Genomic DNA, 17,663 nt, shown 5'->3' with positions numbered 1-17,663 from the left:
TCCGGATCCATTTGGTTTCAGAGGCGAGTTAAAAAGAGTCAGAGTGAGAGAATGTGGGTGGTGAGAGGCTGAGAGTGATGCAAAGGATCTGTGGGACCTGCAGATCCGGCTCACGGCTGAAAATCACCTCTGTGGCTCCCGCGAAATCACCTTTTAATAGAGTCTGTAACAGGAACCTGTAATTGCGTGGGTGATGCGTGAGCCAGACACAACCCAGTTCACCCTCGTGTAGCTTCCTTACAGCCATGGCTCGAGCTGGAGGCAGAGATTTGCTTTCTGTTGAGCACACAAGATCCTACAGGAATGCTGGCACTGACCTTTGTAGCAGGCAGCAGTCAAAGCTGTCGCTCCCTGTCTCACCTCTCCCACTGTTTCCTACCAGGTTTAGCAAGGAGGTTTCCCTAATCCATAGGTGGAGCTTCTGACTCACCTGAACGCACCTCTTGCCTCTCAGGTAATGAAGTAAATCCCAGAAGCCACAGCCCCAGGTATGTGGGAGCATTTGTCATGCAGTCTGGGGGCAGGGAGATGGGTCTGTGCTGCTCTGCTTGGGATCTGCTTCTTTAACTGGGCCCGATTTGATCCTCAGTGTTTTTGTTTGAGGCTTGGATGCACCCATAAGTGGTCTGGGGATGGGCAGTGGGTCAGAGCTAATCAGCAAAGCGTGATTTGCTGTATGTGGCAGCAGTCAGCGCTGGGAGGGCAAGATCTTTGCTGTTAAGGGTGACAAGAGGGTGGACCTTGTTTCTTCATGGTGGTTGAAACACCGTGATCCAGCGGATGGCTGGTGTGTGAGTCAAGGCTAAATTCTGGGGGAAGACTGTCAGTATCTGGGTCACTTGTTCCTTCGGGGTCTTCCATGTATATATTGAGCTGACCTGACTCACACCTGTGGAATGTGATGGGAAAAGCTGCTGGTGAAGTTATTTAAGGACTTCAGGCAGGTACAAGCGCAGAAGGCATTTTACAACCATGACAGGAGAAACGTGGCGCTGGTTGTGCCTCCCCTGCCCTTGACGCTCCGTGCCTTCCCAGTTCTGCTTTTTACGTGCTCAGAAGGAGAGCGTGGTCTCTTGGGGCTGGGCTGAGGCAGAGCCAGCGCAGGCTGGAGCAGACCTTTCCAGTTACAAATGTTCCCTTGTCTTGTTGACCAGATTGCAGAAGGAGGTGCGACGCCGCTGAGCTCGGGATGACATCTCTTTATTTCTTACCGGCCGCAGCAGCAGCAGATGAGAGGTGCTGCTTCCTCAGAGGTGAGGAGACCTTTGGGTTTCATCTGGCTCATGGGGGCTCCAGGTGCCTGCAACCCCCCCAGCTGCGTGACAGCGGCTCCGGGCTGGCTCCGAGCAGAGCTTTGAGGGCGCTCACCCAGTGTTTCACTGGGATTTTGGGATGCAGCTGGTGTCTCCGTGATACCCAGCAAGAGGCTGTGACTCGACTCCTCCGAGAGCAGGGAACAGACTCTCCAACCCTGGAGGTCCTTTGTGCATCCTCACGCCCCAGTGTCCTGCCTGGCAATATGATCCCCCTTGTCATCCCCTCTCTGGTCCATGATCAGCAGATCGGGGCTGATGGCTGCAAGCTGATCTGCTCGTTTTCCTTGGAGCGAGTGCAGGTGTGGTCCTGCCCTTGTGTTTTCAACACTTCACCCCCTGCCAGCTTTGGCTGAATGTCATTGAATCAGTCTTTTCCAAGTGATTAACTCTCAACCCCTCGGTATGAACCACACGCTGAGCCAGGAGTGACAAGAGCTGGGAGATGAGATTTGTGATCAGAAATGGGAAACACTCCGTCTGCAGCAAGGTGAGCCTAATCCTAACCTGCCTCATGCTTCTTGCTGGGCCTGCAAAGTTTGAAGCAGGGAGTGATAAAGCCTCCTTTAACCTTGATGAGCTTGGCCTTTATGTGATCTGGGACTTACCGAGGCTATTTCAAGAAGGTGCTGAAGTGATAACACAGTATCTGGAAAGGCTCTTTCTGGCTGTGTGGTGCAAATAAGTGCAATAGACTGTGAAGCCAGGGGAAACCATTCCCAGCATCTAGTCCAATTTTAAACAGAAACACATGGTTTGAAGATGTGTCTCTGAAAGAGCTTCCCAGCCCTGACACAGAACTGTAACCCTCTCCTCAGAAGCCTGATCCACTAGTGTGAAAGGCTTTTCAGAGAGCAAGAAGACAGACAACTAGCTCGAGAGCCCCTGCCACATCAAGTGTTCTGCAATCAGTCCGTTGACCATCTGTCCCTGGATTTTACCTCTTGTCTCCAGGACAGCCCTCAGCAATGGCTATTTGAGGGCTGAAGTTCCTCCTCTTTTATCTCTCTGAGCTCCTGATGCCAGGGAAGATTTTTCAGGCTGGAATGGAAAGAGCCCTGAGCAAGCTGGGTGAAAAGCTTTCGAAGCAGACCCTTAGCAAAGCATTAAAGGCTGAGCTGCATTTGCCATTGGCAAGTACACGCAGGCTCCCTCCCAGCCCTGATCTGAGATGATGCTGGTGCTCCAGCCATCCTCAGGAGAGGAGGCCCGGTGCTCAGGTGCAGGTGCCTCTGCCCTCTGCACTGCACAGCCCATGGGCTGCCCTTGAGGCCGTTATGGGCTCGGTTGCTTGTGTCAGTGATGGCTGGAAAAACCACCTGACAAACTGAAGCAGACACAAAGCAACAACCTTCCAGTATCAGTGTAGGTGACATCGCCTTTCCCCCACCAACAGCTTGAAAATGAGCAATTACAACCTCCCGGCAGTGCTCGCTAACTCCTACAAAGGTACTTGAAAGTGTGTGGCCATGGGGATGAACTCCAAATCCCATACAGCACTTACAGCACATGGGCTTGTGTTGCAGGAAGCTCAGCCTGTCCTGAGTGTCCCTGGCTTCAAAGAGCCCCAGAACCTGGGAGAACAGCAGCAGCATGAAGGCTGTTGGTATCGCAGCTCCCCATCAGCAGCCACCAGCCAGGCCAGGGGACACTGTCCCCATGGGTCACACATTTCACAGCTTAACCAAGGAATCTTTGGGGTTTGTTTCCCTTCTGAAGCCAGGATCGGAGGACACTGCCCTGAAACACTCATTTCCTTACCTCTCCCTTCCCTTCCCTTGATTTCCCCCCTCACGCTTCTGATACCTCGCAGGTATTTTTATGATCCCACAGTTGCTGTTGCCTCCAGTTCTCATTTTCTGGTTTACAGCCTGCCCCATGGTCAGAGGCTCTCTCATCGGTATGCAGCGTGGGCCAGTGCAGCCCATAGGAGACCTGGCTTTAAAAATGTGAGCTAACACACAACTGCTTGAGGCTCAGAAATACTGATGCTTCTTCCCCCTCTTTTGAGCACTGCTGCAGCATGAGCACACTTGCTCACACAGACGTATGTACTGGGAGAGGGAGAAAGCACCAACCTATGCAAGGTTGGTTAGGGGCCTTGAAGAGGCTCTGTTTGGCCTGGGCAAGGATCCAAGGAAGATTTTTCTTGTTCTTTCGTGTGGGTTAGGCATTGTCCTATGTGCAAGCTTAAGGAAAAACAAACGTCTCCGGAAATGTAATTGGATCTGTGGGTCCAAGATTTGTCATTCCACGGGATCTCTTAGATAAGAGCTGGAGAGCGATGGGTCGGTGAGGCTGGGCTGGTACCACGCAGGGTTTTCATCTCAGGGAAAGCATTTCCCTGTTCCACAGGGCTCCAGCACCAGAAAATGATACTATTCTGCACTGAGCCAGGACAAACTGAAAAGCAACTGGGGAGGATGCTTCTGAGGTCAGATCAAACCCCACGCTCTCCCACCAGCACACAGCGGGGTCCTGCCTACAGCACAGGCTTTGCTGGTGCTCTTCCACCAGTGAAGCCCCACAGTGGCTGGTACTAGAAAAGGAAACTCCTGTGTCGATGGAGTGCAGTCACCTCTGCTGTGCTGGGGTGATGAGGCACCTACAAGCTGAGCCTGTGTGGAGGATGTGTTTTCCTTGCGGACATCTCCCTTCGCCAGACTTAGACTGGCAAAACGTCTACAGTGTGCTACAGACCTCCCCAGGCTCCGGTATAAACACAGTGCAGACAGTGATTCACCTGAGCAGCGTTAGGAATGACCTGTTTCTCAGGTTGGGAGAGATGAACTTCACCCTGAAGGTGACTTGAAAGTTATTCTGGGCTACGCTGAGCCCTCTCCATACCTCAGTGTTTCCCATGAAGCACGGTGCAGGGTACAGCAGAAAGAAGGCAACCATCTGAGGGGCATCGGGTCTTACTGGGGATAGGGGCACGCAGGGGAAAAGTTGTTTTTTGAGAAAGAGCAGCAGATTAGGGGAAGAAAACAACCTGCAAAATAGGAGTGGGGCTCCAGCAAGGCTGCAAAGTGCAGCTGCTGCTGCTCTTATGGCTTCAGCTTAGGACTTCCCATCATCATGGAAAATCTGAACTCTTTCTTGGGCAGGTACTACTGATTTGGCACTGGAACTCCCACTCTGGAAACGTCAGCTCCACAGTGTCTCTATTTTCCTGGATTGGTTAATGTCTGCATAGGGAAAAGAGTAGTTCCATAACCTTGCACAGCAATGCATAGCAAAGCGCTTCAGCGACTTTTACTCCTCTCTACAGGGAACAGAAATACATTCAGCTGCTGGAACATCTGCCCCATTAACCTTTTCTTTTCTTTCTTCCTAGGCACTATTGATCTCTTTAAAAGAGGTTTAAATTCTGCTTAGCTTGAAGGTCCCTGGGGAGGGACTTCACCTGCCAGGCACCAGGATCCATGCAAAATGTGAAGCATCTTCTCCCACTCAGTAACCTGGCAGCAGATTCAGATCACTGCAGACAGAGGCTGGTAACATCTGAGCAGTGCCAATAAAATACTCTGGAGCCTGTGTATTAGACTTAATATAATTGCCCAAAGGGCATCTACTGACCTACTTTACTGTACAGTTACTGTACAGTTGACAAATGATTTCAACAGAGCCTTAGTGGTCACCCAAGGATGGCCAATATATAGCACTCGAAGCTCAGATCTTCATTGCAGCACATATTTTAATGACTTTTAACTCTCTGGAAGTGCTGCTTTTTCCCTGTAATGGAAGCATTTGCGTTACCCAGTTCAAAAGCTCTAAGGTGTCTTTATTTCTCTTGGCCTGGCTTATAATGGCCTAGTTCAAAAGCATTAAAGTTTAAGGGAAATGAGCTTAGCACCAAGAGGAGCAGGAAAATACTTTTTCCTCTGTGAGCTGGATGTGTTTACGTGAGGAAGATGCTTGCTCTGCAATGGATCAGCTCCTCATTCACCGTGTGCAGGGGAGCGTCTGCAGCGGACTCAGGGTCTTTCCACATCACTTTAGTTTCACAGGGAAATAATCAAGAGGGGCTGAAGGTTTGATCCAATGAGTTTATCAAGGATTTCCTAATCCAACCGAAAGGCAGCAATGCTGGACAGTAAGTTATCCTATTGGCAGACAAATAGCCAGAGGACCTCCATGGCTCATGGAGTTATTGCTTGCCATTACACCTAATAACTCTAGTTGATAATCTGGCCCAAAGGTTTCTTGTACTGTTATCTCTGCTGAAGAAACAAGCCAAAACAAAAACCCAACCAGGACTGTCTGTCCTGTCACAGCTATTTCAATGCGGTTCTTTGCAACCCCCAGAAACTGGTGGGTTTTTAGTCTTTGACTTGTGGTCTCCAAAAAATTCATGTCATAGAATCATAGAATCATATCGAATAGTTTGGGTTGGAAAGGACCTTAAGATCATCGAGTTCCAATCCCCTGCCATGGGCAGGGACACCTCACACTAAACCAGGTCACCCAAGGCTCCATCCAACCTGGCCTTGAACACTGCCAGGGATGGAGCATTCACAACTTCCCTGGGCAACCCATTCCAGTGCCTCACCACCCTTACAGTAAAGAACTTCTTCCTTAGATCCAGTCTGAACTTCCCATTTCAGTTTTAATTGCTACAGAGCAGCGTATTAACCACCAGGATCTGCTAACTGCGAGCTGGAGATCACTGCCCTCATTTATTGGGGCACTTATCTATCAGCCCAGCAGAATTCACATGCTAATCCTCATCTAAAACTATCCCCTTTGGGCAAGATCCTCTTCAGGCTCAGCACCACAGCTGGAAGCTACCAGAGCCCTGCTTGCAGTCGCTGACCCCATGGCAACACTACCATCACAAGTGACAGTTTCAGCCCCGGGTCCAGAGAAGCCCATTGCTCAAGGGGCTGGTATAAACCTCAAGAGCTCTGCAGCAGGTAATGAAAGTGTGTGACTGCCTCTCATCCTTGGCTAAAGCAGAGCAGAACCAAAAGAATACATGGGTTTTTTTTTCTCCTACGCTGTGGACAATGAATCGGATGAGCAGGAAGGCTTCTCCTCCCGTGCTCCCACACGATGATTAATCTTCCCAGCATTTGAAGATGTTGGTCGTTATATCCTGGCTCGCTTTGAAATCCGCTCTTAAAAAGCAGCAGCAGGAGGTTATGTTTATATGATGAAAGATTTTTGTGAAACACGCATTTGTTTCAACGTCCTTGGAGCAAATCTAACCCAAACCCTTTAAGGAGAGCAGAGATTATCACAGCTGGGGGAAAGCAGAGACTGCTGCAGACGGCGATGTCTCTGGGTTCGGGCCTGACAATGGACTACACAGCTGATGGTCCAATGGAAATTCACCCTTTGGGAGGATATTTTCCTTCAAAGAGAAACCAGTCTTCAGTGATGATTACTAAAAGCCTGGCAGTTTCTGAAGGCATCATTCTGCTTGCTCCTTCTGTGGCTGGAAGATTCCTATATGCTGTCAAACAGGCTCCCCGGCGCATTTTGGAGCCATGCTTGGTCCCCACCATTGAAAGGGAAGACTGTAACCTCCTGGTTTCTTTCCAAGGAGTTCAGATGAGTGCATACTCGTTAGGAGACCTTGAATAGCCAGATTTTACCTGAAGAGGAGAGATCTTCCTGCTCCAAACAACTCGAGATAAAGCCTGCTATAGACAGAGCGTCTTTCATTCCCCAGGATGCCATTGGCCCCACCACATCTTACACAAACTGCTTTTTGGATTGACTCCAGGCACTCTTTTGACCCATTCCAAATATTTATGGTTGGTTTCAGACTGTTGGGTTTTCTTAATGCTTCTGTTTGTCAAACCCCCTCCTTGTTTCCCTTTCCTTGGAGTGCCAAGCAGTTTCATCAGCTTGTCTGCGGTTCTGGCCAGCCGGAGCTGCCTTTGCTGACAAGTCAACCCCTTGCCTGAAGATTATTCTTGGCTTTCCACTTGGGATCTTATTTCTGAAGCCATCTAAAATAGGACGTTGCTCCACATTCATGACAGCAAATTCATTGCATTCTCATGGCCCTTACCTTACTTAAGGAGGGGAAAACAGAATACAGACATTCTGATGATGCTGGATTTAACGGGAAACAAACCCAGCTTGTGTAGGCTGCTACATTAGTCACCTGGTGTTCCAAGAAAGGAATAAACTAGAACTGCTTCTGCTCTTTCCTCCCTGCACCTTATGCTATGTTTCTGGTTTTGCATTATTCTTCCTCTTGTTTTCTATTTTCCCTGGCACAGAAGAGGTTAAGACTGTGGAGATGTAGACCTTTACCATAACTAAGCAAGATTCTTCCTCTTGTGAAAGCTCATTCCTACCCAGTTCTGGTTTAAGAGACATAGAACAGATTGTTATCTCAGATGTGAATGACTTTTTCCCTTGTTCCTAGAAAACATAATGCTGGCTGAGGTTGTGGTGGGTTTCATATTGTGTAAATGTCTCTCCTGCTAGCAGAGAACTGCCATTTGAGTTCTCACCAAGGCTTCCGTGCAGCCCTAAATGTGAGTCTTAATTCAGATAATTAATATCTTCTATATATGAATGCGGAGTGAAAAGGAAAGCAGTGAAACCTGCAGAGCAGTGCATGATGATGTGTCTCAGTTCAGAGGTTTGGGGGCTAGATCTGCTGTTTTATGGCATTTCAATAGCTTCCTAGGCAGGGTGAGGTGACTGCCTTCTCTGCATCAGCCATTCGCTTTTGACTGTCAAAGGGATGAGCAGGCTTGGAAGCCCCTTGCTTTACAGGTTTGGCACATAGAATCATAGAATGGTTTGGGTTGGAAAGGACCTTAAGGTTCCAACCCCCTGCCATGGGCAGACACACCACACACTAGACCATGTCGCCCAAGACTCTGTTCAACCTTGCCTTGAACACTGCCATGGATGGGGCATTTATCACCTCCATGGGCACCCTGTGCCAGTGCCTCAGCACCCTCACAGGGAAGAGCTTCTGCCTTAGATCTAACCTGAACTTCTTCTGTTTCAGTTTGAACCCATCACCCCTGTCCTATCACTACAATCCCTGATGCAGAGCCCCTCTTCAGCATCCCTGTAGCCCCCTTCAGACACTGGAAGCTGCTCTGAGGTCTCCACGCAGCTTCTCTTCTCCAGGCTGAACAGCCCCAATGTTCTCAGCCTGGCTCCATACAGGAGCTGCTCCAGCCCCTGAGCGTCCTTGGGGCCTCCTCTTGCTCCAACAGCTCCATGCCCTTCTGTTGAGGACACCAGAACTGCAGCCAGTGCTGCAAGTGGGAGTTTTTATGCCTGCACACCACAGCCTAAATGAAATTGGGGTAAAATCCACCACTGGTTTATCTGTTCTTGTAACTTAACAGCCTGCAAACTTCCTCCTTGGCAGGACAAGATGGTCAATGGATGCTGACAGGATCATTTGGAGGAGGAGGAAGGCTATTCCAAAGATGCCTTAAACTTTTATCACCTACTTTATACTTTAGTTTTCTGGCACCATATGGAGGCTGGTACCCCAGGCTGGAGGGAACTTACTCTGTTGGCTGAAGTTGTCTGAACTATACAGACACGCTGTCTAGGTGACATTGCCATGGTTACGTTATTATCATCACTATTATTACATTTCAGCCTTTCAGGTGTTTTATTAGAATACCTCCTCCCAAAACAATCCCAGTAATCCATCAGCACATGGACTCATCTAACAACAAATCATGCTTTTCACTTTGCTCTTTAAGTAACCCAAGGCACGCTCTCCTAGGTTAAAAGCAAGCTACTACCCACCCTGTGAAACTGCAATCCACTTTCCCAGAGCAGATAACGAAGTCCTTAATTATCTGGGCTGCTCAGGAACCCTGTGTTCTCTGCCTGTATATCTAAAACCTTAAAATAATCAATATCAGACAGTTATCAGCCTGAATCCTTATGGGCCATCAGGGATTGTTTCGCTCATTCTCACTGCCTGTAGACGAGGGAGTTTAGGGCTGTTGTTTGCATAATGTATCAGCCGGTTTAAATGCATGGATTCACCCTTCTCTGATCACAACCAGATAAAAGGAGGGCAGCAGCAGTGGGCCTGACAGCCTACACACATCCAAGCCTTTAAATGGTCATTAGGGCCTCGCTGCTTGCAGGGGAGGAAGAGCCGCCTTGGGGCTGCACAGAGAGGGAGGATGCCTCGGAAGCTCTGTCCTCCCCACACACGGGGGAGAGCTGGGTGGGAGCACCCATCATCCCACATGGTGCAAGCCTGCAGGGACCCGGCAGCTCCTCAGATCAGGCTTCAGGAAGGAGAGCAGCAGATGAGGCTCCGTGCCACCGGGAAGCCTCAGAAAGCCCTTAACGGCGTGCGGAAAGCCGGCACCTTGTTCTGTCAACTGCCGAGCTTGTTCTCTTCGAACTAAAGGAGCCCTTCCTTTTTAAAGCTGGCAATTTCGCCCGGTTCTGCTGTCACTACCTACGCTTTGTAGTAGCTATCAACAGAGTTTAGGTGTTGTCTGGTTTACATGCTGAGGCTGCCCTGGTTTACAATGCATTTCAATGCACTTATCCCTTTCTTTATGCTTGCGTGAGACAAAGCGGGGTGGTTGGGTTTGGGTTTGGGTTTTCTTTCCTTTTGCAAAACCAACTCTGTTAACTCTGAAACTGGGCCAGTAACAGAGAGGCTTCCCTCCATCTGCCTGCTCCATCCTTTCACTGCCCTGATGCCTAAAAACCGCAGGTTTCAATGGTTCTCAGAGTCACAGAGGGCTTTCTGGCTACCACTGGAGTGCTGCTCGAGCACCAGGACACATCTCAACCACTGCTGCAGCCTCAACAGGAGCATTTCCTGCTGTGAGAGGGGGAAAAATACAGCCTATTTTCAAAGACAGGCTGGAGGCTTGAGCGTAATTATCTTGCCAATCTCTTTTGCCTTGAGTATTATCTATCACCCTGTAGTTTTCTTCCTCCCAGAAAAGCAGATATTAAATTCTACTTTTCTTATGGCCATAAAAGTAATTTTCTCCAAATTATTTCTTCCAGTCCTGCTAAAAACAAGACTGATAATGCAGCAGGACCCCCATCCTCCCAGTAATTACACTCTGCCTCCTCACTCCTTCAATACCAATTTCTCAATTTATTTGGCTTCTGTCTGGAGCTGCAGCCACACGCAGAGACTGGGCTCTCTGTCTTCTTATTACACAGACGAAATCGCTTCAAAAATGTAATTAAACGTTTACCTTGAAGACAACGCTTTGTCTTCTTTAAGAAGCATGGTATCTTAATTTAACCTCATTTAGAAAACCTTGCCTTTCTAAGCTTCTACCTTCAAGACATTACGCTAAACACCAAGCAAAACAGAAAGAGTTCCTCATTTAACCTGATTAAAAGATAAGCTTTCAACTTCTCCATCAGTGCTGTGTGAAACAACGAGCTTGGCATAGCCTTTTGGTTTGATCCAAACTGTCTATTTTATTATCCCTCTGCTTCGTTCTCAGCTGTCAATTTTATTATCCTCCTTGATGCCCACAAATCCTCTTAGAAAGCAGCATTCTCCAACCTTTTCAGTCCTGGGCCCATCTGTAAGAAGATGAAGGGACCACTATCACAGTAGCGGAGGTTTTAGGTCTGGGGGGGGGTTTGCTCAGGTTTTGGTGTTTTCTTTATGAGGCTGATACAAAACACAGCTTGAGGTCCCCCTGGGGAAGAGGAGGTCTGAGGAGGGTGAAGGATTATTACATTTAGTCTGAGGCCAAGGTGATAGGGGATGGAACAAGGGATGAGGGAAGCCCATGGTCTGCTGCTGGTCCCCGGGGACCACCGTTAAACGCAGAAGGCAGGGCAGCAGTGGAAGCGCTCCCAGCTGCACCAGCGCTCCCAGTGATGGCTCCGGCAGCTGGCTGTCAGGGTTCAGGACACATCATCACTGAGCCTCAGTCGAACAGCTCAAAGTGAGGGGAGCCCTGACCCAGCAATCAGATCAGGGATTCCATCCCCGTGGTGTCTGTTGCTTAGGAAGGAGCACACTAAAGCACAGGGACTCCAGGAGCAGATGACTTCTTCCCTCGCAGCTCCAGCTCCTTGCCAGCCTGCAAAACGTTCTCTTATAGCTCTTATAGTCACATCAGTGGCTGCAGCTCACCCTCTGCTGTGAGCCTGCTGCCCCTCTGCCTCATGCTGTCCCACCTCTGGTGACCTCCTCCACTCCCCCAGCTCTGAGCAGTTTCAGCTGCCTTTGGGTGCCCTTTTTTCTCTTTCCTCCTAAGATTTTGCTGGGGTTTGGGGGCTTTTTGTGGCTTTTTAACATTTACAATCAGAAACCCTTTGGTTCACCATCCTCCCCTCCGGTACAGCACACCTCACAGGGTGACTGTCAGATCTGGTTAGCGCTTGTACGGCACACTGACGGTTAAGGCGTGTGATGAGGCTTTAAGCACTCGGGATCCAGGTGTGCCTCGTGGCAGCTGGCTGCGGGCTTATAAACCCCAACGGGGCAGGTTTGTGTGCAGAAAGCCCGTTCCCGAGCCCTCTCCGAGGCTCCCGCTCCTCACCGCATGCCAGGCCCCCACGGACACCCACGGACACCCACGGACACCCACGGACACCCACGGACACCTCACCCCGGGCACCCTGAGGGCTGCGGGCCTCGGGAGCAGCGACGGAGAGACGAGTCCCGCACCTGCGCCCCCCGCCCCTGTTTGAAGCAGCCGGACACCCCTCGGCCAATGGCAGCGGGACGGGCCGCCCCCGCAGCCAATGGAAGCGGGACGGGCCGGCCCCGCAGCCAATGGAAGGCCCGCTGGAGGGAAGGGGCGGGGCGGGCGCGCCCCCGGCTGGAGCCGGGCAGCTGTGGTAAACAAGCAGGCGGGTCTCCCGCTTCCTTGGCGTTCAGGGGAGCCAATGGGCGAGCGGCTCCTCCGCCATCCAGCCAATAGAGAGCGAGGGCGGGGCGCGAGCGTCACGGCGGGCCTCACCCGGTCCGCTGATTGGCTGGCGGCGCCCCCGCCACCTCCCCCGCGCGGCCGTTGGCAGGGGGCGTGGCTCGGCGAGGGGCGTGGCCGGGGCGGTGCTGCCGGCGCTGTCGCAGTGAGCGGCGGGTGCGGGCGGGCAGCGGGAGGCTGCGGCGGGGCGGGAGCCGGGTGGCTCCGAGCGAGCGGGGCTTTCCCCCGGTGCCGCATGGGCAGAGCGGGAGCCGTGCCCCGGGAGCGCGCAGTGCGGCCGGCATCGTCCGCTGGGGCTCGCGGGCAGGGCTGAGGTGTTACCACTGCGGGACCCGGAGGGGCTGGGGCTTGCCGGCGGGTGAGTAACGGGGTGGGAGAGCAGCGCGCCGGGGGGGGGGGGGCGGTTGGCGGCGCCTTCGGGGTCGTGCCCGCCCGGGCGAGCAGGGCTGGGCTGGGCTGGGCTGGGGCAGCTCTTTCGGACGCGTGCGGCTGCTTGAACGGGGTCCCGCTCCCGTTCCTGGTCCGAAAGTTAAGCTCTGTCTCCTCCAGTGCCCGTAAGGAAGGGACTGGGGGGGAGAGGCAATGGAGAACTCTTCACAGCGAGGCCGAGGTTTGGGAGAAGGGGGGAATTTGCCGGGATCTGTTCAGCAAAAACAAAACCCGTGGAATTTTTTGCCTCAAGAAACTTATCCCGAGCCGAGCTTTCTCGTGGCTTGTTATGAGCCCGCCCGTCCCCAGCCCCTGACAGCCTGGAGAGCGGCGGAGAGGAGCCCCGCGTCCCCCTCGCTCTGGCCCCTCCGGGGGTTTCCTCGCCGGGTGCGGATCTTCCTCTCCGCTGCCCCGCCAGAGGAGCCCTGGGGACGGTGCAGAGCTGGGAGCCGCTTGCAGGCTGGGGACTTGGTGGCAGATCCGGATAGGGAAGCCGGGCAGGAGGGTGGGTGAGCGGCTGGGGAGACGGCAGCTCCTCCGGGACAAAGGCTTACACCGCCGGCTGCATCCGTCCTGGTGCTGAATGAACGCGCTCTTCTCTCCCCCGCCTCGCAGGGATGCCGCAGCATGAACCCACCGCTTAGAGAGCAGCGATCGCGCCGCCTCGGCACCGCTCCCTGAGCAAGCCCGACAGCAGCGTCCGGCGCGGAGCCTGCACGGGGACTGACGCCGGGAGCCGCTCCGCCGCCCGGCTCCGGCGGGATGCGATCGCCGCCGCCTTCATGCCGGCAGCAGGGACTCTGAGCCGCCGCTCCGCGCCCTGCGAGCCCCTCGGGCAGGGACCCCGGACAGCGGCGGGGCCCCGGACGGGAGCCGTGCACGCATCGCCCGCCGGCGGCTCCCGGTGAAGGCGCCCGCTGCAGCCGGCGCTGCGAGGGGGGCACCCCTGAGCCTTTCGCCGCCGAGACAAGCGGCGCATCCCGGGGTGGCGGCGGGTCCCACCCGGCGGCCGCGATCCGGTGCCCCATGGTGCTGCTGCGGAAGCTGCCGGGCATGCCGGGCTGGCCAACGGCGCTGGGGCTGCGGCTGCCGCAGAAGTTCCTGTTCCTGCTCTTCCTCTCGGGCCTGCTCACGCTGTGCTTCGGAGCCCTGTTCCTCCTGCCCGATTCCTCCCGCTTCAAGCGCCTCTTCTTGCCCCGCCGCGCCACCGCCTCCACCTCCTCTTCTTCCTCCGCCTCCTCCTCCGCCGCCGCCGCCGCCTCCTCCACCCGCGACACCGACCTGCCCCGCAGCCCGCCCGCCGCCGCCGAGCCCCGCCACGCCAGCCCCGCCGCGCCGCGCCGCCTGCGGGAGAAGCTGCGCTCCGCCGCCCGGCCCGCGCCCCGTGCCCGGCAGCAGGTGCAGGGCGACGGCCGAGCCGAGCCCGCCACCGGCGCTGCCCCCGCGCGGGACACGCGAGCCCCGTTCCGCTTCGACTACGAGCGGTTCCGCCGCAGCCTCCGGCACCCGGTGCGGGGCAGGCGGCCCGGCGAGGACCCCGAGACCCGCGCCCGCAGGATGAAGATAAAGGAGGTGAGGAGCAGCCGCGGCCCCCTCGCTCAGCCCTCGCAGCCTCTCCACTCTCCTCGCACCCCCCTCGCTTCCCCAGCCGTGCCCCCACATCCCACACGCCCCCCTTGCGCCTCCTTTTCCCAAGGAAGGCGGTGGGAATTGGGGAGGGTCTCTTTCCAACGGGCGTCCCGCAGCATGGCCCCACACACGTGCCGGTCAGCATCCGCACGCATCTCCTCCCCGGAGAGGAAAGGTGAGGGCAGGCTGTGACCTGAATTTAAAGGGATGAAATTAGGCAAAGGGAAATCTCATCTTGGTTATTAGGGTAAAAAATCATGCTTGGGGTTGTGCAAGAGGCGGCCCTGGTGTCCGTGTAAACGTGGCTGAGCTGCTCACTGATGAACGTTGTGCTGGTCCATGGGGATGGCGGGATGGGATGTGCCCCCGTGGCTGTCCCATAACCCGCTCCGGTGCTTGCTCTGGATGGAGCTGGCCTGGGGCTTGTAACCCACTAACAGCGACCCTCCGAGCCCAGGGAATGTCACCAGCAGGGAGGCACGGGGGTGACGGCGGGGACAGGCTGGCCTGGTGCCTACAGCTTGTGCATAAAAGCCTGGCACAAGCAATGCAGAGCAATCTGTGACCCAGTTAACTGAGAGCTATAGATTCTGTGTAGTATTTGATTGTGTTTGTCGTATCTTTTGCTATGATGGATAACCAGCTTGGAGGGAATTCTGGTCTAGAAAGAGCTGCCAGTAAGTAAAATGCATGGATGTAATTAAGCAGAGTATAATATTCCTGGGTTTGCTCTCTCACAGAGGTGTAGGCATTCACCAGAGTTGCTGCCCCAGGTTGAACAGAGAAGGAAGTCACAGGTAACATGCCGAGGGCTTTCATCCACCATATCCTGCATTTTAAAACCAGGGGCTTTTTAAAGCTCCCCTCCTGGTATCTCTGACCGTCATGAAAACAAAGGCTGCACCGCTGGTAAAATTCCAGCTTCTCTGGCAGACACAGCACACGCAAGGTGCTGTGTTTCTTCATGATCCCAAGCAGGATTGAGCCACCCTGTCCTTCTGCATCTTGGCTGCAGGGTATTCAGAATATTCCAGTTCCCAGCCCTCATGTGCTTGGAGCTGTGGAGCGTGTTGCTTGAATGTGCTGCATATTCCCACTGTCAAGGTATGGTGGGGTAGCAGAGCACACCCATGAATAACCCAGCTTCTACTCTGTACAAACAAATCGAATTGGAAATTGCATTTCTGGAAGCTAGTGGCACACAGTGCTTTAGTTGTAGTTAATTAGTTTTGAAATATAGGATTATTCCAAGTTGCATGGATTCAGCCCCATCTGTTTATAACAGCCATAATCAGTGCCGGGGAGCAGAGTTAGATTTTTTTCAAGGATGAGAATCCGTAAGTACTGGGTTTATGCTGACAGCTAATTACTCTTCAAACAGAGCCCTTATTCCTTAAAAGTGCCTCTGCCTCTATTTATGCAGAGCAAGAGAGAAACAAACACCGTGCTGAGATGGGAGCCTGAATGCACAAAAGGGACACAAGGTGCAGCCTGTGGGAGGGATAAGGTATGTTCTTTCTTCATGACTCAAAAAGACATGAAGAGAACAAACCAAGAGAGGCTGGAAGACAAACGCTGTATAAAAAGAAACAGATAGAAAAAAAAAACCCACCAAAGAAGAAAGAAGTCATGATGCAGCATTTGGGTTTAGCAGAGATTCTTCACGTGATGTGAGAGACGCCAGCAGGGGCAGGCAGTGGGTTTGCTGCTGTTGGAAGGTGGTGTGTGCAGTAGCTTTTCTCTCCTAGAGCTCTAAGCCCTTGACTTTGATAGAACGTGTTCCAGACTGGCCTGGTACTTAAAGCTTTGGGTTCCCTGCCTGCTCTCCTTTAGCCCATTCTTGCAGGTCAGCACCTCTGTAACAAGGAAGATGAATAGGGTTAGGATTTGTTTTCCTCCAGCTGTCTGCCAGAGCCTAGATGAAAGCCAGGAGAAGGAGCTGGTGCAGGATCAAAGACTAGGGCTGATGTGCAACCTGGAGACTTGGATCTTTCTATCTTCTGATAGGACCCTTCCATCTGAGCAGGCGTCTGCTCTTTCCCACCCAGCCTCTAAGCTGCTTGATGCTTCAGCCAAAGAGGAGGATGTATCGTTAGTTTCTTGGCTGTTATGCGTGGAAAGGATCAGCTAATGTCCTGTTAGACATTTTCTGCTTAGAAGACAGTGCTGCCCAGAGTAGGAAACCCACCACTGTGGTGGCTCCCACTTTACTGCTTCCTGGGAACACTCTGAGCAGTGCTGGGGCATCAGAGCTGCTTGCAGATGGGTCTGGCTGGGGGGTTATCTGCCTCACTTGCCATGTGCTTTGAGTGCTGTGTTTCCTACTAATGCAGCAAGGAAGAGAGGTGGGTTAGAGGGTTGAAATGACTCCTAAAAGCCTGTTAAAAGGAGTAAGTGGTGCACTGACCTGAGCTGTTGTGTGCATGCAGGTATACTGGTTTGCACTCGTGGGTAACTTAACAGAGTGGCTGCCCACTTAGGTTTGACTTAAGACAATTCCAGAGTCAATGAGCAGTTGTTTTCCTGAGAAGGAAAGAAGAGATGCTCTGTATTGCACCGGCTGCTGGCTGCAAAAGGTCATTGGTCACCTGGAGAATTGCCTGGGATGTGCTGCTCCGTGGTCCTGTGGGCGGCCGAGTGTCGGCGGCACGCTGACCTTTCAAAGAAAGCTGCAGTGAAACCAGGTGACAATCTCCCTATGCTGCAGGCTGGGAAACATAAAAGGGCCTGGGATTATTCATCTCTTAAAGTGAGCTCTGAGACACGTTTCAGTTGTGCAGTTGATCAGTCAGGCTTGGCTTCGGGAATAGCTGCTTTTTCACACGTGCCAAAGAGTAATCACTGATGTTCAAGAAAGGATAAAAAGAGAAGGGAAGTGGCTGCAGAAACGCCACAGTGGGATTCCAGAGTTATTTGCTCTCAACAATTTCCAGCTCAGATTGTGACTTTTCACTGAGCCAATGGTTTCCCCTCCAAGTGCCACTGCTGCGCACTCAGAGCTGGGAAAATCCGACCGTGTGGTTTCTGCCTTTTGCATCATAATCACTGAAAAAGGTGATGCTGTCGGAGCTGAGCTGACAGCTTTGCTGATGCTGGGTGAAGCAGAACGGAGTGCTCCGTGCTGTTGCTGTGTTGGCTTCGTGGGTCTCACAGGTAGGGAAGTAGTGGGGAGAGAGAACAGCTCTTCCCTAAAGTATTTTTATACCAGCTCTGCTAATGCCACCCAGTGCTTAGGGACAACAGCTGTGACAAGCTGGACCAGAAAGTGTTCATCAGTGGAATTCAGCTAGCGATCTGTCTTCTGGTCATGAGATGATGGGGAGAATGGAACAGTGAAAGAGATTTACTTTTTCTTTTCCTCTTTGGGCACAAAAAGCAAGTTTCCTTGCCTGGTGTCTGAGAATACCCA

General features: G+C 52.8%; 1 protein-coding gene and 1 long non-coding RNA gene across 2 annotated transcripts in view; one reads left to right on the top strand and one right to left on the bottom strand.

Moving 5' to 3' along the window:
• Window positions 1-10,701: 10,701 nt before the first annotated feature.
• Window positions 10,702-11,697, bottom strand: LOC134170952 (uncharacterized). Its single transcript, XR_009967423.1, has 2 exons — window positions 11,567-11,697; window positions 10,702-10,835 (listed from the first exon to the last, which is right to left on the bottom strand). It is a non-coding gene; the product is annotated as an uncharacterized LOC134170952 (long non-coding RNA).
• A 1,952-nt stretch (window positions 11,698-13,649) lies between these two features.
• Window positions 13,650-17,663, top strand: part of MAN1C1 (mannosidase alpha class 1C member 1) — a 57,249-nt gene continuing 53,235 nt past the window's right edge. Inside the window, exon 1 of the mRNA XM_062632759.1 lies at window positions 13,650-14,197. Coding sequence (XP_062488743.1) covers window positions 13,652-14,197 — 546 coding nt within the window. The 5' untranslated portion in view covers window positions 13,650-13,651. The remainder of the gene's footprint in view (window positions 14,198-17,663) is intronic.

The sequence above is a fragment of the Pezoporus occidentalis genome, unplaced genomic scaffold (genome assembly GCF_034315485.1).
Source record: "Pezoporus occidentalis ecotype Australia unplaced genomic scaffold, CSIRO_AGI_Poc_V1 ctg397, whole genome shotgun sequence".
NCBI lineage: Eukaryota > Metazoa > Chordata > Aves > Psittaciformes > Psittacidae > Pezoporus > Pezoporus occidentalis.
The sequence above is the reverse complement of the archived record's forward strand: the minus strand, read 5'-3'. Positions and strand labels throughout refer to the sequence as shown.